Source organism: Phacochoerus africanus, chromosome 11 (genome assembly GCF_016906955.1).
Source record: "Phacochoerus africanus isolate WHEZ1 chromosome 11, ROS_Pafr_v1, whole genome shotgun sequence".
NCBI lineage: Eukaryota > Metazoa > Chordata > Mammalia > Artiodactyla > Suidae > Phacochoerus > Phacochoerus africanus.
In genome coordinates, this window is record NC_062554.1 from 38,029,076 (window position 1) to 38,054,211 (window position 25,136).

Consider the following 25,136-nt stretch of genomic DNA (forward strand, 5'->3'; position numbering starts at 1 on the left):
CACTGTTTCTGACCTCAAAGCTCACGCTTTTTCTTCTGCAACATATTAACAGTGATAAAGTGTAATTTTAAATTCATCTTCCTGGCTTTGTAAGTCTTTTTTTTTTTTTTTTTAATCTAAGCTTATCAAAGTTTCCTTTTCAGGCTCACGGATTTCAGGTCCTCAAGGAGCATTTGTTTGCTCTTCAAAGCCTAGGATCATTACCTGCCTTCTCTGGTATCCCGGTTTTTTCATTACTGTGATCATTCGTAACTATACAGTCATGGTTATTCTTCTATGTATCACCTATTGGCGTTTTGAAAATTTCTTAAATTGGCTACTGTCCTTGTTTAAAAATGGCTAGAATTACTTTTATCCTAGTTTTTGAACTCCAAGATGAAAATCTCCCACTTTTTGTTTTTTTTAAATGGGCAAGAGGAGAGAAGTGCAGAACAAAAGAAACTGGTTTAATTAACTGGGGATTGTTTTACTGCGTTTTTCCGTCAGACTTCAGCTATCTTAAAATGCATTGCTTCTGTTTGCAACTCCAGACGGAACAGAGCAGCGAGGTTAGGACAGAATCTGGTCAGTAGGTGAACCCACCAGGCCGGCAGCCCCGCCCCCTAACAGCCCCGCCCGGGAGGCTGGAGGCGGAGGCGGGGCCTCACCCGGGACGCCCGGGGCTTATAGGTCACCCGGAAGGCGCGCTGGGCCTTCGGCTACGCGCTGAGCAGGCCTCACCAGGGCCCTAGCCCCACGCGCCCCTCGCCGCGGCTCCAGGCGTCAGACCCGCGCACCGTACCCCCACCCCGCACTCGCCGAGCCTCCCCTTCTCGGCCGCTGCGGTGCGGCCTTCGTCGACACCCGTAGTTACCAACTGGCTATGGCCGTCCGGCTCCTGCGCGTCGCCTCCGCAGCCCTGGGCGACACGGCAGTTCGGTGGCTGCCCCTCGTCGGACCCCGCGCGGGAAACCGGGGGCCGGGCGGGAGCATCTGGCTGGGTCTGGGTGGCCGTGCGGCCGCAGCGCGGACGCTGAGCTTGTCGGCGCGCGCGTGGAGCAGGTGAGGGCGGGGGCGCGGGGGGCCCTGGTGTGGGGCAGGTGGGGGCGGGGGGCTTCGGAGCGTGGCCGCCCTCCCTCCGCCCGGTTTCTCGTTCAGTCAGCTACTCCCGGGCAGTGGGCGTGGGCGGCACACGCCTGGCACCACCCGCCTTTCGCCCCGCCTTCTCCGTGGCCCCCTCTGGTAGCTCCGCGTGGTCGCTGCCTCCCTGGCGTCCCTTTGCCCAGTGGCCTTTCGGATCCTCCCAAGCCTGGCGGGGAACCGGGGCCGGTGCCCTCAGCAAAGCCGAGCGCTGATTCTCCGTGTGGTCGGGCGGCGGTCTCACCTTTGCTCTGCCCTGAACTCGCGGTGATCTTCGTGAGATGCGCCCGGTTCAGGTCCTGGCCAGCCGTTTCTTTCCAGGCTTTCCTCCTGCTCGGTTAGGACGTTCTGTCCCCAAGTCTGTTCCTTTAGGAAACACCTGCTCTATCCCCAGGTTTCAGTGCCTGCTTCCTTCTGGTTGAGCCATGCGTTGCCTGGCGAGGCAGTTTTAAATTGGGCTATAACACTTAGGTCTGTAAGTGGAAGCTAACAATCGCGAAGGCCTCACAGGATTATTTGAAGAGCAAATGCAAGCATATAGGTAATGCAGGGAGTTTTCTGTCTGGCCCATAGCAAGGGCCCGGGTAGATCCCAGCTGTTAGCATCAGCTGTTTCCTAGGCCCACAGCATTGAGTATTTTGTATTAAATGTTGAAAGAGATGTGAAAAAATCGGCCCGGAATATGTTAAATTTTTATATTCTTGGGCATATTTGTTTTTCAGAGACACAGCCACCCTTAGCTATAATAGAGGTAAAATGTACCCAATATTTCCGAGTATAGCAGTGTGGCAGCTCCTTACCTCTCTGACCTGCTGCGGTATAGCAGGGAGCAAGAACCACAGGGAGAAAGTGTTGGGTTTATATTCCTCTCTAGTTTCTCAATGAGGTTCCTGAGAGGAGAGTGATATTTATTCATCTTTTCCCTTTTGATCCCATAATGTAGTGGGTGCTCAATAAATTTTTGTTACATGAACTGTAAAGGAGATAATGGAGAAGGCAAGCCAGGTATTTGTCCCTGTTTTCCCTACACTCTCCTGTCTTTGACTTCCTTCCATCTGGATGCTTGTTTTTTGCCTTGGATGCTTTTATTATTTATGTACTTATGCATTTATTTATTTTTGGCCCTGGCATTCAAGAGCCTGATAAGAGATCTTAGCTCCCAGACTAGGGGTTGAACCCGGGCTGCAGCAGTGAAAGCACTGAGTCCTAACCACTAGACCATTAGGAACTCCCAGCATTGGATGCTTTCTCGAAAAATTGCATATACACTGGGTCATATATTGAACATTTCTGTGTAATAGGTATTTAAAGGAATATGGATGCTTTTGTAAGTAGGAATTATTTTCCCCAAAGTTACTGTTTAGTCTGGTATATCAAATTGTCTTAAAGGGAAGTACATCTGTTCTATTCTGTTATAAGCCTGCTTTCCCTGAATTGGCACAGTTTCCATTCATGTCCTGTGCTCCTTATCACAGACTTTAGAACTACAACTAGATTTTCCAAATCTTATTATCTGAGACCTATGCTGTCCAGTATGGTTACTGCTAACCACATGTAGCCACTTAAGTTCAAGAATAAAGTTAAATGAAAGAATTGGAGTTCCTGTTGTGGCTCAGTGTCCACAACAGGAACTCGACTAGTATCCATGAGGACGCTGGTTTGATCCTGGCCTTGCTCAGTGGGTTAAGGACCAGGTGTTGCCCTGAGCTGTGGTGTAGGTCATTGGCGTGGCTCAGATCCTGCTTGCTGTGGCTATAGTGTAGGCTGGCAGCTGCAGCTCTGTTTTGACCCCTAGCCTGGGAACTTCTTATGCCTCGGGTGTGGCCCCCAAAAAAATAAAAAATAAAATAAAATGAAAGAATCAGTCTTCCAGTTCCACTGGCCGCATTTCAAGTCCTGGATAACCACAGGTGGCTAACAGGACTGTCTGGGACATTACAGCTGTAGAGCATCTCTGTTATTGCAGAGTTCAGTTGGATGGATAAGTCTAGAAGCTGTGGTTCTGCCTGTGATGTTTAGATAAGCTTTCCGTAATTGAGAATTAAAAAACTCCTTTTAATCCAAAATAGCCTGACACAGTACTTTATGTTTTGGAATGATTGAGGATGCAGAGGGCTTTGACATGGATCATTTCACTTGCATCTTAGGAAAATCCTCTGAGGTAGATGGAGTTGATAATGAAGAACAAAAATTTAATATTAAGTAGCAGCCAAATCTAGGACTAGAGCTCACATTGTTTTTTTTGTTTGTTTGTTTTTTGAGCACTGTAAGAGTTGATAATTCTGTAGCCCTTAGGGTCATTTGTAAGAGTTGAGGTGGCTGTGGACCTAGGGAGCCCAAGGCAGGGCCCTTTTCTTGGACCAGCCTCCCCAGGCTGCCCCACCTAGTGAGAGGGTGGGCATCTGAGCTGTAACTCCTCTCTCTGTTAGAGGTCTGTTAAGAGCTTGACCACAGCAGCCCCTGACAAACCTGTTGAAATATCTGCTGTGGCTGAGCAGAATGAATGTTAGTGCATAAAGGCTAACAAGTGAAGCAAATTGTTGTTTGTGGTGCTGGCTGATTAATAGTTGATGATGGAGGATTTAGAAGGATCATATTTATTTCCCAGTGCATGAAATCTTATCCTTCTTGGGAACAAGGAAAAGCGTTTTGCTAGTTCTTATCATTGGGGAAGAAATGTCTACAAACACCTTCCAACACCAGTTTTTGGTAGCAAATGGGTAGAATTACCTGGTTAGAGTACATAAGTAAGATGCTTTAAGGATCGGAGTGTTCCCACATACTTTCCTTTCATTCTCTCAGCAGCTTGGTGAAGTCGCTGTTATCCTTTAATGAATATACGTATGTCAGAACCGGGGCTAGAATATGTGTCTTCTGACTCATATTCCATACTTTTTCAGCTATGAAATTAGTTTTCCTCTTCACTTCCGCTTCCTCTCCTGTCCATTGGTAAACCTATTATTACTCTTACTCTGCAGTTTTTTCTAGCTTTCTGCACCTTCAATGTGCAGCAGCAGTTGAGGCTTTTTAGCAACGAAAGAACTGTGGCTTTATTTTTAATTTTTTAGTGTTTTTATTTTTACCCATGGCATATGGAAGTTCCCATATGGAAGTTCCTGGGGCAGGGGTTGACTCAGAGTTGCAGCTGCAGGCCTATGCCACAGCCATGGCAACACCAGGGATCTGAGCTGGATCTGTGACCTACACCAAAGCTTGCAGCAATGCTGGATCCTTAACCCACTGAGTGAGGTCAGGGATCAAACCCCATATCCTCGTAGACATTATGTGAAGTTCTTAACCCGCTGAGCCACAACAGGAACTCCTTTTTTGGCCTCTCCACAGTGTATGGAGTTCCCGGGCCAGAGATCAGATCTGAGCACAGTTGCGACCCATGCTGCAACTGCAGCCAGATCCTTAACCCACTGTGCCAGGCCAGGGATCAAACCTGCATCTCAGTGCTCCAGAGACCCCCAATCCTGTTGCGCCACAGTGGGAACTCCAGGACTGGGGCTTTAAATAAAATATACTAATCATTGTTTTTTGAGCCGTGCTTTATGTTAGGAATTTTGCATACGTGGTCAAAACTATGAGATAATTGTTACCCTGATTTTACCGAAGAGTCTGATGTAAGAGTTGGGATTCCAGAGAATCAGCAGTCCCCAAACCTCAGGTCTGCACTAATGTGTAGAAACGATGGAATTCTTTCTGTTGTACTTTAGCTACCAGGCATTTTTTTTTTTTTTTTGATGTCAAATCTTTAGAGACTTCAGCAGGGCTCAGACCCATATTTCCATCTGGCCTCTGGAGATTTGCATGTTTGTTCTGTTATTAAAGTCAGCTAGGTCTAAACTTAAACTCATTTTCCAACTTAAAGCTCCTTCTCCTAAGTTAACCTTGGGTTAACATGCACTCCCTCATCCCCTGAGATGGAGATTTCAATATTATTTCTTCCCTCTCTCAATCCACCTTATATAGCTGGTCACCAAAACCTTTTAATTCTGCCTCCTGAATAGCTCTTAAATCAGTGTCTCCTACAACCTTGCTTCCTTTATGACCAGTTGTAACCTCCAGCATGGCCTCCCTGCCTCCAGGATAAATCTTCATTCCTAGCCAGTCTTGAAAACATGGCAGTTGCCTAATCAAAGTTTTTTTTCCATGAAAAGAAGGTGGAGAACACAGGCCCTTTTGAGAGATATTCTCTCTTTCTTATACACATGCACGTGCACACACACACACTTCTGATCAAACTTTTTAATTAACAGTCCTCTTTTTTCAGCATTGAATTATCAGGGAAGATGTTATCTGATGGGGCTTTGGCTGCCTTGTTTGTGAAATAAGATGATTTGACTTGATGATTTGCAAGATATTTGTAGATCTGAAATGATGTAATTCTAGGTTTTATTTACATTAAGTGAAGTTTTCTTTGACCATTACCATTTATTGGCAGTAGTGAAAATGACAACTAATTCTTTTAAGCTGAAGTACATCTTTTCAATTGTGAGATAAAAAGGAAAATGCCCAATAATGGAGGATAAGGATCTAGTTGATAATATGATTTCTTTTCCCAATGTTTGGACTGATGTTTGTGAGAAGAGTAAAGAATTTAAATTAGTTATCGAACTGATAACTAACTGATCCATATCCTATAATGAAACATGTAAGGAGCTATTATAATTATCTTCCAACAGATTCAAACGACAAAAACCTTTTTCTAGTCCCTTTGTTTTTAGAGTCCATATGTACCAAAACGCGGTGTTTAAATACTCAGAAAACTATCAAGCTGCTGCCTCTCAGTGACTGTACTTATCAGACGCTTGCCTAATAGCTGCCTTATCAATAGCAGAATGATTTGTTTTTAAAGCTCTCCACAGCCTTGGTCTAGTCTTATAGAGACCCATTCATAGAGACCTTGTTTTTCAGAGAGCTGTGTGAGAGCAAAATAGGCTTGGTGAGTGATAATGATTGCTAAACATTTCATGTAACTGTGACCTGAGGCTGACCACTTGGGTGGCCTTGGCAGTGATGGATCTGCTCTTTCTCTTAAGGTAGCAGAGCTTCCCTTCTGGTGGGTGGGTAGATAGATATGCCTCTGACGTGTGGTGTCTCCTTCCCAAGTAAACTTTGGTAAGGAAAGAAAACACTATAAAAGAGGACATCTGTGTACACTCAGACACACAACCTATTTCTTTGGCCTTGCCAGTTCTTATAATTATACTTTTCGTTTTTTCTTTTTAGGGCTGCACCTACGGCAAACGGAGGTTCCCAGGTTAGGGGTTGAATCAGAGCTGCAGCTGTCAGCCTACACCACAGCCACAGCAATGTAGTATCTGAACCGCATCTGTGACCTACACCACAGCTCATGGCAACTCTAGATCCTTAACCCACTGAGCAAGGCCACAGATGGGACCCAAATCGTCATGGATACTAGTCGGATTCTTAACCTGCTCAGCCACAACGAGAACTCCAACTTTGCTGGTTCTTAAAACAATTATTTTAAAGTATCTTTTGAAATTACTAAAAATAATAAAGGACTGCTTCCTTTTCCAGCTCAGAAGACAAAATAACAGTCCACTTTATAAACCGTGATGGTAAGACGTTAACAACCCAAGGAAAAGTTGGCGACTCTCTACTAGATGTTGTGATTGAAAATAATCTAGATATTGATGGTTTTGGTGAGTATGAAACATTCCTTAAAGTGTATAAGTGAAACTGTTGAATAGGTTTCTGCCTTTTGCTTTCTTGAAGAATTTTAACCTTTAATAGGCTAAGTAAAATATTAAAATTCAGCATTATATTAGTGTTACATTGTCACTTACAAAGAATAAGAGTGATACTATGTTTCTGAACATATAATTAGCTGTGTGCCCCAAAGTCTGTTGCCTCATTACCTTCCTGGTTATGTGTGGGAGGAGCAAGGGGAATTGAAAGATTTATTATCTCTACCAGGTAAAGATAATAAATGTCATAGCCCAGAAGAGCAATAAATTGTTTTAACTTAGCTTTTTTAAGGAAACTTTTGTTTTGAAATAAGCTTAGACTTAGAAAAGTTGTAAAAAAAAAAAAAATTAAAAATGGAAAAGGAGTTCCCGTGGTGGCACAGCGGAAATGAATCCGACTAGGAGCCATGAGATTGCAGGTTCAACCTTGCTCAGTGGGTTAAGGCTCTGGTGTTGCTGTGAGCTGTGGTGTGGGTCGCAGACGTGACTCAGATCTAGCGTTGCTGTGGCTGTGGCATAGGCCAGTAGCCACAGCTCCAATTGGACCCCTAGGCTGGAAATCTCCATGTGCCGTGGGAGTGGCCCTTAAAAAAAGAAAAGTTGTAAAAATAGTCCAGAGCAGTCCTGTGTAATTTTCACTCAGCTTCCCCTACTGTTAACAGTTTATATAACTGTAGTATAATAATCAAAACCCAGAAATTAACATTGGTTCCATAACTAAAAAACTACAGGTTTATAGCATTCTATTAGCTTTCCCACTAATGTCTCTCTGTTTTGAGAGTCGATCCAGGATCCCACATTGCATTTAGTTATCTCCTTAGTCTCCCTCAGTCTGACATTTCCTCAGTCTTATTTATCTTGACCTTGATACTTTTGAAAAGTACTGGTAAGTTATTTTGTAAAATGTTTTCAATTTGGGTTTGACTAGTGTTTTCTTAATTAGATTGAGCACTCTTTTTAAGTAAGTTTTATTTTACCTACTACTTTTTTATTTTATTTTTATTGAGATGCAATTGCCATATTAGATGCCAAGTGTAGTATCCATTACCACATGTAATGTTGAATGTAGCGCACCTTCCTAGAAAGGGTAGTTAATCTACCTCTTATTAGAGAAGGAAGTGTTTTGTTTAGAAAGTTTTCATTTCTAGACTTCTGAGCAGAGTCCTTAACCATTCACACACAGCCTGTGTCCTGGAAACTGCCATCTTGGAGCTCAGGGATACCCTGTAGATCACTTGTCAGTTTTGCTCAAGCATTCTCTCCGTCTAGAACGGTGGTTCTCTAAGAGGGTTCCATCAGTGTTACTTGGGAAATGCACATTTTCAGGCCTTACTCTGCACCAATGGAATCAGAAAGTCTGGGCTAGGGCCTAGAAATGTGTTTTAACAACCCTTCCATACAATTTTTTTTTCCCTTTTTTATAGCCACACCTATGGCATATGGAAGTTCTCAGGCCAGGGCTTGAATCAGAGCTGCACCTGAGGCCTACACCACAGCCACAGCAACACCACATCCGAGCCACATCTGTGACTTGTGCTGCAGCTTACAGCAACACCAAGTCCTTAACCCACTGAGCGAGGCCTGGGAACGAACCCACATCCTCACCCATATCCTCACTGCACTACTCTGCTTCTGCTCTTGAGCCCAGCAGCCACAGTGATTCATCATAATGCAAAGCAGACGGGTCTCCTGATTGAAAACCATGAATAACTTCCCACTTCATTGAGGATGGAATCCACATTCCTTACTCTAGCCTGAAAGGCTCTGCATTAACCTGCCCCCATCTGCCCTTCTTCTTCTCCTCCATTTCTCCTTGTTCTTTCTTTTACTTTGGCCACACTGGCCTTTTATCAAGAGCTGAACTCACCCAGAATTTCTAGCTTTTGAGGTTTTGTATACACTTTACATTTTTTTCCTGCGTGGGACCTCTCACTCAACCCTGAAAATCCTGTATGTGCTGCTTTTTCATTCAAACACCCAGTGCACAATAGGATTTCTCTCATTACCTTGAACCTTTTATCTCCATCACAGCAGCCTCTTCATTTCTTTTATAGCATTTCTCACAGTCTCTTAATTAAATGTTTGCATAGATAATACATCTTTCAAGAGACTGATGGATGAAATCATTCTTGTTTTAGTCCTTATATATGAAGTGAAGTATTGAATGAATAAGTGAGTTAAAATGGAAGTTACAAATTTTGGAAGCAACAAATTTATAAACGTTCATATTTCCGATTTTTATATTAATACAGATTTTTTTTGGATGATCTTTAAATTCTCAGAGTGTATTATAGTATTCTGTCACCAGGGGGCAGTTGCACCTCTCTGATCAAATTACTTAGCTTGTTATCTCAGACTTTTCTTTTTTTTTTTCTTTTTGCCTTTTCTAGGGCAGCTCCCGGCATATGGAGAAGTGGAGGTTCCCAGGCTAGGGGTCTAATCGGAGCTGTAGCCACCAGCCTACACCAGAGCCACAGCAATGCCAGATCCGGGCCACATCTGCAACCTATACCATAGCTCATGGCAACGCCAGATCCTTAACCCACTGAGCGAGGCCAGGGATCGAACCCACAACCTCATGGTTCTTAGTTGGATGCGTTAACCACTGAGCCACGACGGGAAGTCTGACTTTCCTTAAATATTACATATTTCCTTTGTGTGTCCGTTTTGAGGGAAATTATTAAAATTGGGTGATCCTGATAGTGGTCATATAAATCGCTATTTATTCATGTCATGTTTATTGACTCCCTGTTAATATAATGTAATTCTGGTGGATCAGGCTTTACATTAGAAAGTTAGGTTTTGTAATTGTAAAATATAAAATATTTATAGTTTCATTTTTTTGTTTGTTTTGTTTTGCTTTTTTTAGTGCTGCACCTGTGGCATATGGAAGTTTCCAGGCTAGGGGTCAAGTCAGAGCTTCAGTTGCTGGCCTCCACCACAGCCACACAGTGACTTGGAATCCAAGCCAAGTCTGTGACCTACACCATAGCTCACGGCAACGCCGATCCCTGACCCACTGAGCGAGACCAGGGGTCGAACCTGTGTCCTCATGGATACTAATCAGATTTGTTTCCACTGGGCCACAATGGGGACTCCCTAGTTTTGTATTTTTAATGTAATATTTCCACATAGCTATTCTCCAGAGTTTTGTTTGGGAAAAGGGTTAGGCAATGTATCATGTCAGCATCATTATAGAGCTACAGATTATCTTTTTTTTTTTTTTTATTATTCTTTCTAGGGCTGCACATGTGGCATATGGAAGTTCCCGGGCTAGGGGTTGAATCAGAGCTGCAGCTGCCAGCCTACACCTCAGCAACAGCAACACCACATCCAAGCCACAGTTATGTCCTAGGCTGCACCTCACAGCCACACTGTATCCTTAACCCACTGAGCAGGGCCAGGGATTGAACTCACATCTTCAGGAATACTATGTCAGGTTCATAACCCACTGAGCCATAACGGGAACTCCCAGATTATCTTAACACACACACACACATGCACACACAAATGGTGGAAAATTCTCATATGAATGAAAGGAGCAGTAGTGTGCAGATAGCTAATTTTCTCTGGTAAATTTTTAGTTTTATGGCAGGAATTTCTAAGCTTTTATGCAAAAGCTTAGTATTAGTCTTATTAGGAAAAAAGCAAACCCTCAGTTCAGAGAAGTTTTATTTGTCATCAACCTTGAAATTAACCAGTAACCATGCCTGTCTTATTAATGTAATTTTTAAAATTATACAAATTTGAAATTGTGCAGATTAACAATATTAAGGTTCTTATTCTAGTAAAATCAGAAGTACCGTGAAAACCAAAACTTTGTCAAGACTCTCATAATGCCAGCTAGCAGACTGTGTGAATTACGAATTTTACATTTGTTTCAATACCTTTTACTTTTGTGAACAAATACCTGTCAACCATTTTCAGTGTGGTGGATTCTTTGCTGTTTCCAGGCAGACATCTGAGGTCTGTGTGATTTTTGTTGACTATAGTGCTGATATTTTAAACTATGGTTATAATTTAATATCATTTTAAAGCCTGTAACAGTTTCAGCCAAGCAGTCATTAAGTGTGAATGCCAAAAAATGCATCCGAAAATAAGTTATTTTGAAACAGAAGTTTAATGTGACAGAATGCCTGAAGAAAGCCAAAAACCTGTCATGATTTGTATTACTGTTAATTTAGGAGAATGAACTCTGAATTATTAGCCAGAATGACAACAAAATTAAAGCAGCACTAAACTCTACATACCTTTAAGTTCACAACAGTTGCTGTGTAACCAAGCAAGGATGATGGGTAAAATTCTGACACCAGGGGCTGGTATGCCTGTAATGTGTAACTAAGATCAGAATATCGTCTGTGGTAAGGCATAGGGGATTTTTGATTATTGAAAGGTGGACATAGTGATGTAAAAAGTTTTACTTCAGATGTTTATTCTATCTAAGTATATTTTACAACAAGAATATCATGCGAAGATTATAGATTCATGAACTCTTAAGAACCTACTCCCTACTTTAGATTTTGTTTCATTGAGGCTAAACTTGAATTATGAAACTTCACCATTTTTCAAAATTTTTGAGAATGTATTCCTCATAAAATGAGATCACTTTATGTTGAATATATGTGAGAGTATGTATCCGTGCATATACATGTATATATGTATATATACACACACATACACATATGTATACATTTCCCACATTAATTTACTCTTACATAACCAACCAGGTATAAAGGCACTAAACGCTAGAAGCCGTCAGTATTACTTTAAGTCACATAACTTTTGCAGTTTCAGTCCCCATCTCTCTGCATGTTTAGTATATCAGTGTACCCATATTTTGATCAGTTGTCAGTTTTAGATTGAAAGTTCAGTAATTGTTGTGCTTTTGTATCCTCTTTCCTTTGATAGGTTGCCTCCCACTGTTTGTTTTGTAGGGTTGTTCGCTGTGTGTGTGTGATAAGCATAAAAACAACAAACATTCCCCATTTTTTTTTTTTTTACCAAATCCATTTTCAGGACAACTACTAGGCATTTGGAATTCGTTTTTTCATGGAAGTACTATTACACCTCGTGGCTTGTTTCTTCATAACTAACTTAATTACCGTTTATAGCCTGGTTTCTATATGCTAGATCATATGGTAGCTCTATTTTTAATTTCGAGGAACCTCTATACTATATTTCATTTTGGCTATACTATTCAGGTCTTCTGCCTATTTTTAAATTGGAATTTTTTTTTTTTATGTTGAGTTGTATGAGCTGTTTATGTGTTTTGGATATTAATCCCTTATTGGTCATATCATTTGCAAACATCTTCCATTCAGTAGGTTCTTTTCATTTTGTTGATGGCTTCTTTTGCTATATAAAAGCTTTTAAATTTAATTAGGTCCCATTTGCTTATTTTTGCTTTTATTTTCTTCGCTTTAGGAGATAGATTCAAAAAAATATTGCTGTGATGACAAAGATGTTTGGTCTGTGTTTTCTAGGATTTTATGGTTTCAGGTCTTACCTTTTTTTTCTGTCTTTTTTTTTTTGCTGTATCTTCAGTATATACAAGTTCCCAGGCCAGGGATCGAATCTGAGCTGCAGCTATGACCTATGCCACAGCTGCAGCAACAATGCCGGATCCTTAACCCACTGACTGGGCCAGGGATCAAACCTGCACCTTTTTTTTCTTTTTAGGGCAACACTAGCAGCATGTGGAGGTTCCCAGGCTAGGGGTCAAATCGGAGCTACATCTGCTGGCCACAGCCCCAGCCCCAGCCCCAGCCTCAGCCTTGTCTTCGACTTACACTACAGCTCACAGCAACACTGGATTCTAATCCACTGAACCAGGCCAGGGATCAAACCCACAACCTCATGGTTCCTAGTCAGATTTGTTTCTGCTGTACCGCAATGGGAACTCCAAACTTGCACCTTTTTTTTTTTTTAAATAGTTATTTTCCCAATGCATTTTTTTTCCTACTGTACAGCATGGTGACTCAGTTACACATACATGTACACATTCTATTTTTGCACATTATCCTGCTCCATCATAAGTGACTAGACATAGTTCTCAGTGCTACACAGCAGGATCTATTGCTAATCCATTCCAAAGGCAATAGTTTGTATCTATAAATCCCAAGCTCCCCAACCACCCCACTCCCTCCCCCCGCTCTCGGCAACCACAAGTCTATTCTCCAAGTCCATGATTTTCTTTTCTGTGGAAAGGTTCATTTGTGCCGTATATTAGATTCCAGATATAAGTGATATCATATGGTATTTGTCTTTCTCTTTCTGACTTACTTCACTCAGTATGGGAGTCTCTAGTTCCATCCATGTTGCTGCAGATGGCATTATTTCATTCTTTTTTATGGCTGAGTAGTAAAAACCTGTATCTTTTTAGCGATCCAAACCACTGCAGTCAGATCCATACTCACTGCACTATAGCAGGAACTCCCAGTCTTACATTTTGGTCTTTATCTTGAGTTTATTTTTGTATAGGGTACTAGAGAATGTTCTAATTTCATTCTTTTACATGTAGCTGTCCAGTTTTCCCAGCACCACTTCCTGAAGAGACTCTGTTTTCTCAATTGTATATTCTTGCCTCTGTCATAGAATTAATTGACCATATGGGTGTAGATTTATTTGGGCTATTTTGTTCCATTAATCTGTGCGTCTGGTTTTGTGTCAGTACCGTACTGTTTTGATTACTGTAGCTTTGTATTATAGTCTGAAGTCAGGGAGCATGGTACTTCCACTTCTGTTCTTCTTTCTCAAGATTATTTTAGCTATTTGGGTTTTTTTGTGTTTCCATACAAATTTTAAAATTATTTTTTCTAGTTTTGGGGAAAATGCCATTAGTAATTTGATAGGGATTACATTGATCCTGTAGATTGCCTCAAGTAGTATGGTAATTTTAACAATATTAATTATTCCAACCCATGAACATAGTATACTTTCTATCTGTGAAATCTTCAGTTTCTTTAATCAGCATCTTGTAGTTTTTTAAGTACAGGTCTTTTACCTCCTTAGGTATGTTTAGTCTTAGGTATTTTATTCTTTTTGATGTGATTGTAAATGGAATTCTTTCTTTAATTTCTCTTTCTGATAATTCATTGTTAGTATGTAGAAATGCAAGGTGTGACTCCAAAGGCACAGAAAGCACAAGGGAGTTTCTTTGGGGCAGTAAACTTGTTCTCTATCCATATTGTGGTAGTGGTTACACAAACCTATACATATGTTATGGTTCATAGACCTGTATACCAAAACAACAAAAGTCAGATGCTTATTAATTGGGGGCTACTTCTAATTACAAGACCAGGAAACTAGTAAATTGGCAGAAATAGCCATCATGAAATCATGAGATGAAAAAAAGAACAAAAAAGGAGTAATTTTTTTCTTAAAGTTTTCTTCTCACAGTTTTAGGCTGTCTTTTAAAATCTTTTTCTTCCTAATACTTTTTTCAGAGACATGTATTCACTAATCTCTCAAATTCTTTCCTTTTTTATAGAACATAGAGTTTAAGTCTTAAAAAAAAATTTTCCAAAAAAACTAGTCAGATTGTCTCATTATTGTTTTTGTTTTGTTTTGTTTTGTTGTTTTGTTCTTGGCCATGCCCTCGACTCACGAAAAGTTCCCAGGCCAGGGATCAAACTCTTGCCACAGCAGCAACCCGAGCTCCTGTAGTGACAACATTGGATCTTTAACCCACTGTGCCACAAGAGAACTCCTGTGTTATTATTTTGGAGTTTTTCAGGATTAACTATTTCTTCTTATGAATGCTGTTCACAGGGTCTTGTAAATCTTTGCTATAGATTTTTTTCTGTAGTGATTCTTGTACTGCAATTTGACCATATGTTTTTCTGGTTCAGTGAAAGTCATCTTACAGGCTGAGTTGCTTTCATTCTGAGTCTTAAAGTTTCTGTTATATTTGAGTTTCTTCCTAGTACAAAGAATTTAAAAAAGCATACCTCTTGATAACTTGTGGTAAATGTAAAATAAGGGGGATTCATGAACATGGGGCATTTATCTAAAGAATAAATAATGAGACTAGTTATGTATAATCTGAACTTGCACCTAGGAACCAAAAGTTAATCTTCTATGTTTAGTCAACATTTGTCAAATTCTTAATAGAATACTCTCTTCAGCTCTGAACTTGGCGACTTAAGCAAGATGTGGAAACACTTGGCAAGGCTCCTGAGAAGAGCAATGAAAGTTATTAGAGAATGCAAATAAAGCCTTTAAGAGAAGGTTAAAAGAGTGAAGTTTCTAGGGAAGACTAGAGTACAAAGCATATGAAGGGCAGGCACATGGATGGTATCTCCTTCATTTTGACTGACAGGTGGTACAAAAAGGAGTATCTTAAATTTTCTGGAGGGATTTATTGGCATGTGAATTTTTCTCCTCATTCCAAGATGATTGAGACCATATTGTATGTACTTTCTGGTTCTCTCTTTACCATTTGGCACATTTGTATTTTGACTCCTTTTCTTGAAAAATGGGTCCCTCCTTGGCTCTCTCAGCTTCTTATCCTTCTTTTTCTCTTTTTCCCGTCCTCCTTGGTGAAACCTCCTGGCTTCGCTTCTGTCTTGTTCATCTCAAATCCATCCTTTACACACAGGTACCAGCAAGATCTATCCAAAATAAACACACATGTCACTTTTCTACTCAGAATCCTTTAGCGACTTCCCATAACTTTAGCAGCAAGTGCTGTCTCTCCAGGGGCGGGATCCTGGGGGGGGGGGGGTGGAGTGACAAGTACTTGTAACCCCCTGGCCAGAATCATCTCTGTCACCCCACCCACCTCAAATGTGCTAGGTGACTCACCAGTGTGCCAGGAGACAGGAAATGCACCTGTAGGAGAGGTTCAGGCCCCTTAGAAGAGCATGGGAGACCCTCCATGCCTGGTCCCGTCCACCTCTGCAGCCCCCTGGGACCTCGCCCTGCCTTGGGCTGTGAGCTTTGTCTTGTAGCTTCTGTTACATGTGGCTTGCAGTTCTCAGGATTTGTTTTTTCAATAACAGAAATTTGAAGGGATGTTATAAGCTTTTTAAATTAGGAAAGTTGCTTGGAATATTTTTACAAGGAGGTTTTACTTACATTATAAGACAAAAGAAACTGGATTTTCTGATTTTTGTCCCGTAGTATAGTATCTCCAAAACCACTTTAGTTTTGAGTTTGTCTGGTTTGGGTGTTGATGAGACAAAAATAGAGAGCAAGGTTAGTGTATGTTTATTGAATACTAGTGAACAAATCCATTAAGAACTCTGATTCTTCTTTGTGGAATCATAAAATATTTTTGTGCCCAGGCCCTTAGAGATTATCTGCCTTGTCTTTCATGGTACAGATGTGAAGAAAACTGAGATCCTTGAGAGCCTTGCCCGTGACACAGCAGACAGTATAGTGTGGTGGATCCATCTAGAACCCAGATGGCTGGCCTCAGGGTTGCACCACACCAGTGTTCTTTCACTGCAGAGGTTTTCTTTCTATCTACCTGCCTGCCTACATATATATTTTATAAGCAGAGGAAGCCCACTTCCTTTTAATGAAAATATATCCATATTTTTTTTGTGCAGTGCTTCAGATTTACACAAAAATAGAAAAGTAAGCTGTTCAAATAACCAATTCGTGTAGTATGTGTTTCTGTATTACATAAATGTAAGGTGTATGTGCATATTTATGTATTTATGTATTTAATGTTCAAGTAAGATGACTTAGATTACTGAGTAGCAGTAATTAGTTATTTTCAACATTGGGAAACTTAGCTGAAGTCATGACTTACCTCTAACTAGTCGTATGACCTTAGCCTATTCAGTTAATTTCTTGAGTTTAATCCTTACTCTTATGTTTAAAAAGAGAATTAGATTTCTCTTAAGCTTGCTTATAACCTCCAAATAATAATATTTACCAACACTTGAATAGTGATTTCTATTTACCAGCCAGTCATGGTTGCAAGTGCGTAAGTTAATTCTTGCAACTGTCATGTGATGTTGGTACAGTTACTGTTGAGGAAATTGAGGCACAGAGTTAGGGAAAGTATCCCAAGCTGATGTAAAAAAATAATGCCAGGATTGAAGCCAGGGAATCTGGCTCCAGAGCCTGTGCTTATGACCCCTGTACATCACTGTATGGTCTCTCTCTACTTCATCATGTTACTGCTTTGAATGAGAGTTAATAAAAATGAATGTGGAAGGAAGACTCTCTTTTCTTTCTTAATTTTTTAAAATAATAAAATGAGTAACGTGTTTAAATTATAAAAGAACAACTCTTGTTAAATTCATTCAGAGGAAAATTGAAAAGTTTACTAATTATTGATAGTAGTTCTGTTATATATTTTATATATTGTTTAGTGACTAAAAGAATATAAATCACAAAAGACAAAAAAAAAAAAATCACTTCAGGAGTTCCCGTCGTGGTGCAGGGAAACAAATCCGACTAGGAACCATGAGGTTGTAGATTTGATCCCTGGCCTCGCTCAGTGGGTTGAGGATCCGGCTTTGCCGTGAGCTGTGGTGTAGGTCACAGATGCGACTCAGATCCCGTGTTGCTATGGCTCTGGTGTAGGCTGGCAGCTGTGGCTCCAATTAGACCCCTAGCCTGGGAACCTCCATGTGCTGCACGAGTGGCCCTAAAAAGACAAAAGTCAAAAGTCAAAAGTCAAAAAAAATAAGAATCAAACTGAAGTTACTCCTAGGACTTTATGATCTCTACAGTTGTGTAATGGCTTTAAAAATATATGAAAAGCTATTGCTTAGAAGGATTCACTAAATAAATTCAGAGAAAGAGAGACTAGGAAAGTTGCCTGGGGCATAAGGAGGCTGGGGTGATAGGGCAGAGTTGGTAAAAGGGTACATTTCAGCTATACGGTGATAAAGGACTGAGGATCTAATGCAAATCATGGTGGTTGCAGTGATAACACTGTATTGCTGAGAGAATAGAGCTTAGGTGTTCTCACTCAAAATAAATAAGTAAATATATGAGGTTATAGATCTGTTAACTGGATGAGAGGAGCCCTTTCACAGTGTATACGTATATTATATCTTCATGATGTATGCTTTAAATATGTTACAATTTTATTTATCAGTTATGCCTCAGTAAAGCTGGAAGGGAAAAAGGATTTGACTCCATGGGATAGAATTGGATCAGTAGGTGGAAACTTAACAGAGTGACAGACTTTAGCTCAGTACAAGCCAAATGTGAACATGGCTGGCTTAAGCAGTATGAATTTCTTTGTCAGGAAGTTTTCAAGTCAAGGCTGGGTAACTTCTGGGAAAAGGATGTTGCAGAGCAGATTCTGTTAGTTTGGTTGGACTAGGTGACTTTTCAGTTCCCATTTCACAGTGCCTGGCATATAATATACATTCAATAAATAACTGTTAAATTAATGACTTTTAAAAAGATGACGGAGGAGTTCCCGTCGTGACTCAGTGGTTAACGAATCTGACTAGGAACCAGGAGGATGCGGTTCGATCCCTGGCCTTGCTCAGTGGGTTGAGGATCCGGCATTGCCACGAGCTGTGGTGTATGTCGAACACACGGCTTGGATCCCACATTGCTGTGGCTCTGGCATAGGCCGGTGGCTACAGCTCCGATTGGACCCTTAGCCCGGGAACCTCCATATGCTGCAGGAACAGCCCTAGAAAAGGCAAAAAAAAAACCAAAAAAACAAAAAAACAAAAGAAAAAAAAGAAAAAGATGATGGAACAAGAGAAATATTCTTTTTATTTTAAACCAATGCGACTCTTGGAGTTACCTCATAGCACAGTGGGTTAAGAATCTGGAGTTGCCACTGCTGTGGCTCGGGTTACTACCATGGCTCCAATTTGATCCCTGGCCCAGGAACTTCCATGGGCATGGCTAAAAAATGTATATTAAAAAAAAAAACAATGTGACTCTTAAAGTGACATCTGTACTGATTACAAAGAGAGATTGAGAGGGAAGAATATTTAACTTTATTTAGATGTAGGTTTGATTCCTTTTTAATTCCTCTAGCATGCTGTGAAGCTTCATAAATTGTGTTGTGCTCTCCAGGAAACAGTAAGTAACTTGCATAGCTGTTATATAAATTATTACTATGTAACTTTAAGATGCCTACATTTTTATATGTATGCATGTCTCAGTTTAACTTGTAAGCTCTGTGATATTAGGATTTTATATTTTTGTGTTTCCCTTCACAGCACGTAGCCCATAACCTTTTAAAAATAATATTTGAAAGTGATTTCAGGAATTCTCTTGTGACTCAGCAGGTTAAGGATCTAGCATTGTCACTTTTGTGGCTTGCGTTTAGTCCCTGGCCCAGGAACTTTCACATGCTGCAGGTGCAGCCAAAAAGAAAAAGATAACATAAAAGCGATTTCAAACTCTGTGTGTGTGTGTGCGTGCATGCATGTGTGTGCACATGCGTGCATGGATGTTGAGTATGGGGGCTGTCCCTAATTCTTACTGTTATTCAGAAATAAAATTCTATCACTGATGTGTGCTATTGCCGATTTTTAAATTTAGAAATTATTTAATTCGTGTCAATTTTGAATTATGTTTAATGTGGAGGGGAGCTTGTTCAATGTTTATTGCTTTTGTAGGTGCATGTGAGGGGACCTTGGCTTGCTCTACCTGTCATCTTATCTTTGAAGACCACATATTTGAGAAATTAGAAGCAATCACCGATGAAGAGAATGACATGCTGGATCTGGCATATGGACTAACAGATAGGTAAGATTTTGGTCTTTGTTTAACTTCTGTGGTAATACTAATCTGGGAGGATAAACGCTTTACTAGTTCGTGTCTGTCTCTGATCAGACCCATGCATAGACCCATGCATGTAATAGTGGCTCCCGGTGTAGACAGATAGCTGTCACAAACTGTGAATATCAAATATGTGACATTTCTCTGTGTATTCCACAGTTTAACCCTTATGAAACTCTCCTTTTAATAAAAGTTTAGAAAAAATTAATTGGAAGTATTAGAAGTATATGTTCTAGATCCTAGTAAATCTTTAGTCTATTTTCGATCCAGGAATTCATATTTATCACAATTTAATGAGTCGGGATTAAGTTTAATGCATTTTATAGTATTCTTAAAGGACAGATTTGACAATTGAAAGAAATTATAATGGAAAATTTTACCTACTTAAGAGAATAGAATATTTTAAAAAGCTCAATATGTCATAGTAATTATGTTAAAATGAGTAGCTCTGTATGTAAACTTCTATTTCTAGAGTACTATATACTTCCAAACAAAGAAACAAGGAAACTCAGTTTTTAGTTCTTAGGTTTGTTGTAAAGTTAAGTGCTCTGTAAGTGTCCTTAATTTTTAAGATTAAAGATCATCATTTTAGTGTTTATTATAGAGTGTGCTTAACCTTGCTGATTGATGGGTTGATGATACAGGGGCTCCTATAGCACTAATTTGTACTGGTTACTTACCTGCTTTCCCTGTTCGAGCAGGGGCCATGTCCTGTTTCATCATTGTATCTCTAGTGCCTGATTCACAGAGGGCATCACCAACTATTTCAGAATTAATGGTTGACAGAAAGATTCAGGAATTGCCTGTGAATCTGTTTTTGATGGCTGTCATTCCTCCTTGCTACCAGTTTCTGTGGATAATCCACACCGAGGCCTCAGTTTCCATTTTTGTAAAATAAGGATAATAATGGTGCCTGTCTCCAGGCACAAGGGTTGTTGTGTTGTGTCCAGGAATGTGTGAAGCTCCTTGAACAGTGTCTGGGGAGAAAGCATTCATCAAATGGTTGCTCTTGACATCCTAACTATAAATAATAGTAATTCAGATGCCAGATACTTACTATAATACCCAGGAACTTATTAACAAAGGTTATTAGACAGTTTTATCCCCATTTTATAGAACAAGGCTTAGTTCTTGGAGATTTGCTCAAGTTTGCACAGGTAGAGAATGACAGAGTCCTGGTTTGAATCAGATACATTGGACCTCAAAGCCCTTGTTTTTTTGTTTCTTTGTTTTTGTTTTACTATTTGGAACTTCTCTGCATTGAAAACCGAACCTTAGAAGTAAAGTTAACAGAGCACGGAGTATATTTCCACTGTCAGGCAATCATGGCAATAATAGGGCAATAATGACTGGGAAAATGTGTTCAAGATTTGCACAAGTGTGAGATTTTGTGGAACTAGCAGTGAAATCTAGGAAGGCTTGTCTCCTCTGTAGAGGTGTAAGACCCTTTCTACCTGAGTTGATCTTTGAGCCGGAGACCTTCTGGGGGAAGTAGGGGAGTGAAAACAGCCACGGTGCCACTGCCTGATAGGGTCACAGAACCATCCAGGGCTCTCAGCGCCACCCTTCCCTGTGTCCCCTATACACCTCTCTTTCTTCTGTTACTGCACTTACTTTATTCTGCTCTGTATCACTGGAAGCTATTTCCATCTTGTTCCCTTTACTAGAAGTTCTTTGAAGACTGCTTATCTTTATAGGAGCACCAAGAGTCACTCTAGGGCTCACCATAGTCCGAATGCATTGGTCCTCAATTGGCTTGCTTCATTTTTCTCTCTTGCAAACAGAGCTTAATGCATACTTCAATACCATTAAGGCTGTTTCTAATTCAACAAATAGGAATTACTGGCAGAAGGAGATTGTTTTTCTATCAGCAGTCAATGTTTCCCGCGGCTGTGGTACTCACTCCCTTACACGTGCCCCTTCCAGCAGTCCCTCCCTGCTTTCCACTTGAAGCCTGAACGCCTTCCTTTGTGTTCAGAGCTGTCCAGGGCCCAGCCACCTTTCTAGCCCAACACTCCCTGTCCTGGTCTGGTCTCCACAGCAGCCACGTCAGAAATCCATATTGCCTCAAACACGCCTTGAACCCCCATTACCTTTGCTCAAATGCCTTTCTCCTTTATCTTTTATTAAATATTAAATCTTACCCACCCTTCAAAGCCCATTAGAAACACCCTCTCCCCTGGCTTTTTCCTCGGACCTTTCAGCTTTCTCTCTCTGTGGCATTTATCATAATCACACACGTTAAATTATCTGCACATGTGTCTCAGCTCTTCTCTGAAAGTTCACTCCTTAATACTGATGTTAGCAATTAATCCTCACAGCAGTCCTGTGAGGAACCCGCTTTTTATCCATCTTTAGGATGAGGTTAGGAAACTCACGTTTGGCAGGGTTAATTAAGGAGGCCGCCTCTGGACCCGTTGTGTTCCTGGCTGGATTCTGGACCCCTGGTCTGTTTGGCTCTAACCCCCGTGCTGGCCCCTCACGGCATCCCGGATGTCCAGCATGTAAGAGGTGCTCAGTAAGGACTGAGTTGCTGTTCTGTGTAAATCCACTGACATTTAGTCCTGTGCCTTTAGATGCTCATTAAATGCTTGATGAATAGTTGATGAAACTGAGACTGCATATCACACTCCCCTCCAATTGAGGACAGTTTGATTATAAGACTAATATAGTATTTGTTCTTACATTAAGAGAGAAAAAACACTGCTAATTAAAATATGGTGTAAACATCAAAAACATTTTATGCATATCAAAAGCTCTTTATGCTTAGATTTAGAGCTATTTAGACATAGATTTATACATCACTGCTTAAAAAGGAAAGTATAAATAAAATTGGTCATGATTCCAAAAAAATAAAATCGAATTATAGTTATTCTTCTGGTGACAAATACTTGCTTTCCTAATAGCAATTTACACTGTGTTTCTGCAGTCTTAATTTTTGTTTTATAATCTTTTTGGACTAACTTTGAATGGTAATGAAATTCAACTTTTTTTTTTTTTTTTTTTTTTTGTCTTTTTAGGGCTGTACCTGCGGCATATGGAGGTTCCCAGGCTAGGGGTCGAATCGGAGCTGTAACCCCTGGCCTATGCCACAGCCACAGCATGAGACCTACACCACAGCTCATGGCAACGCTGGATCCTTAAGCCACTGAGCAAGGCCAGGGATCGAACCTGCATCCTCAGGAATGCCAGTCAGATTTGTTTCCACTAAGCCACTACGGGAACTCTTCCCAACACGTAGTATTAACATACTTCCCCTAACTCAGTTGGAGAGACATCTTTGTAAATACCGTAACCAAGCTCGTAGCTCTGATGTGACTGCCACGTCGCAGTGTAGTGATTGTAAGATGCCATCGATTTTAAAAAGCACTTGGTTTCAGAGATATCAAAAATGCGAGAAAAGATATACATCTGATAATTGATGACATGTTTATGTGTTTATTCCAGACTTCTCGTTTTAGAGGCTTTAAAAATGGTAGTTTTCTTTTATAGACTGTATTTATCTGGGAATTGATTAATCATTCTGGCATTGCTAAAACCTCAGTTCTCTTTTCCACTATTGTGCCTTCTCATTATTTCATTGCCAGTCAGTCCTGTCACCAAAAAGCAGTAGTTCTGGTGGAATAGTTAGTAGATAGATGATTGAACTAAAGATTGAAATGAAGCTTTGGCATATCACACTTTTTGTTTTTCATATTTGCATACATTACCCTCTAGTTGAAAGGGTTGGGTGTATCTTTTTTGACTTAAGAAATTGAAAAGGTAAATAAATCCCTAATGGCTTTGGCTAAGAAAATGTCCTATTAACTGCATTGCCTTGTGACTAATAGGTCCTTAATACTAACCCATAACTCTCCTTCTTTTTGTACAGATCACGGCTGGGCTGCCAAATCTGTTTGACAAAGGCTATGGACAATATGACTGTTCGAGTGCCTGAGGCTGTGGCCGATGCCAGAGAGTCCATTGATTTGGGCAAGAACTCCTCTAAACTAGAATAAATAGGAATATTTTCACAAAATGTTACCTATTTTTATAATTATTATTTCTTTATGTAATTAAATGAAAACATGGATGAATACATTTATTATTATGACTAGATTTACTGCTTTAATTCGCCTTGTATAGCTACTGAATTTTTAGTTTTGAAAATATACAATCTTTATTTTGATTAAATTGTAAAACAAATCAAATATCAGAAAATAGTTAATATGATAAAACCTTACCTATTTTACCTATGTGTGATTAGTAATGTTAGCAAAATGTTTTCACATAAATCTTATGCCTAGTTACCTATAAAATAGGTTTTAAAAAAGGTACCAATGTCTCTGTTAGATGTGGGTGGAGGCAGAGAGGTCAAATGGCTCTTTCCTGGGGCCTCTCACAAATTAGAAGGTCTGTGCTAGAACCGTCCCTTCCTACAGGTTATCTGTTCACACTGAAACTGGAGAAATTAGGAATATTTTATGTATAGAAGTAGTTAAACCTGAAGATGTATGGATAAAACGAATGGCTCAGTAAACTCATTTTGAAGACAGTTATGATCTAATAAACAAGTATTTTAGAATTTTGAATCAGTAAAAAGCACAAGTCTGAGCACGGTAATAGAGCACTGTCAGAGAAGTTTGGTCTCAGTTCTCTTTGAACTGGGGGAATAAACCAAAAATTAGATGCCCTTTTTTTTTTTTTTTTACTCCTAATCAGAGTGGTCTGTCTTTGTCATTTTGAAAAAATAATGCTGATTTATAAACCTCTGCCTGTAACAGAATGGACGTCTCATGGATCAGGTTTTCTCTGTCCTGAGCTGCAGAAGGAACCAAAGGGCTGTGGCACTGCACAGCCTGGGGTGCTGGCTCCTCAGACCCACAGTGTGCAGTGAGCCCGGAGGCCACGGTCCCAGAGAGGGGAGGGTGCAGGCACCTCAGGTGGCCGTCTCTGCATGGCAGCCCTTGTACTTGATCTTCTCTGTGAATAAACTCGTACATGATAATGTAAGGGTGCTAAGTATGCTCTGGGAAGTGTAATAAAACATCAGCTAGTTTGGACTAAGGGTGGGGAAGGGCAGAACAAACCAGTAAAAAGTGAATTATGAGACACTTGCACTAGCTTCAGGTACCTTGTGCACTTGGAGCATTTGCACCAGTGTTTGTCCGGGACAGTATTTAACCTACACCGTTGTGTTCCCCCATTGGAAATACTGAGATGAACACCATTAGGAATGAGCTCAGGGAGCTAGCCCCTTATCAGGAAAAGATAAAACATATGTTTGCACAAATCATTTGCTTCAACCAAACTGACCAATTTGCCAAATAGAACACTTTAATTATTACAGAAAAAGTGATGAAGGAAGAACTCAGGGCTTCTAATATTCATTTGACACTTGAAAACCATCAAGTTCCCTAGCACTCTGAAAGGACTTCAAAACAATCTGTTCTCTTGACCAGCATTCTCCTTCTGTGCGTGCATGGATTCCCTACATTCTCCTTTCCAGAGCACTTTAATGATGACATACAGCCTAAGCGCTCTGAAATTTAGTCTAATTGTCTCAGATTGAAAATTAAGAGAGCTTCTTATTAATGAAGT

At 40.3% G+C, this 25,136-nt stretch overlaps 1 protein-coding gene across 1 annotated transcript; it reads left to right on the forward strand.

The window, feature by feature from the left end:
• Positions 1–643: 643 nt before the first annotated feature.
• Positions 644–24,545, forward strand: FDX1 (ferredoxin 1). The gene is made up of 4 exons (XM_047752406.1): positions 644–1,041; positions 6,667–6,791; positions 19,394–19,523; positions 23,428–24,545. The coding sequence occupies exons 1-4, from the start codon at positions 863–865 to the stop codon at positions 23,552–23,554; spliced, it is 561 nt and encodes a 186-aa protein (XP_047608362.1). The 5' UTR covers positions 644–862; the 3' UTR covers positions 23,555–24,545.
• Positions 24,546–25,136: the final 591 nt, after the last annotated feature.

Coding starts and splice junctions, on each gene's coding strand:
- FDX1 (XM_047752406.1), top strand. CDS start 863: ATGGCCGTCCGGCTCCTGCGCGTCGCCTCCGCAGCCCTGGGCGACACG. Junction 1,042..6,666: donor TCGGCGCGCGCGTGGAGCAG/GTGAGGGCGGGG, acceptor TTCCTTTTCCAG/CTCAGAAGACAAAATAACAG. Junction 19,524..23,427: donor GCATATGGACTAACAGATAG/GTAAGATTTTGG, acceptor CTTTTTGTACAG/ATCACGGCTGGGCTGCCAAA.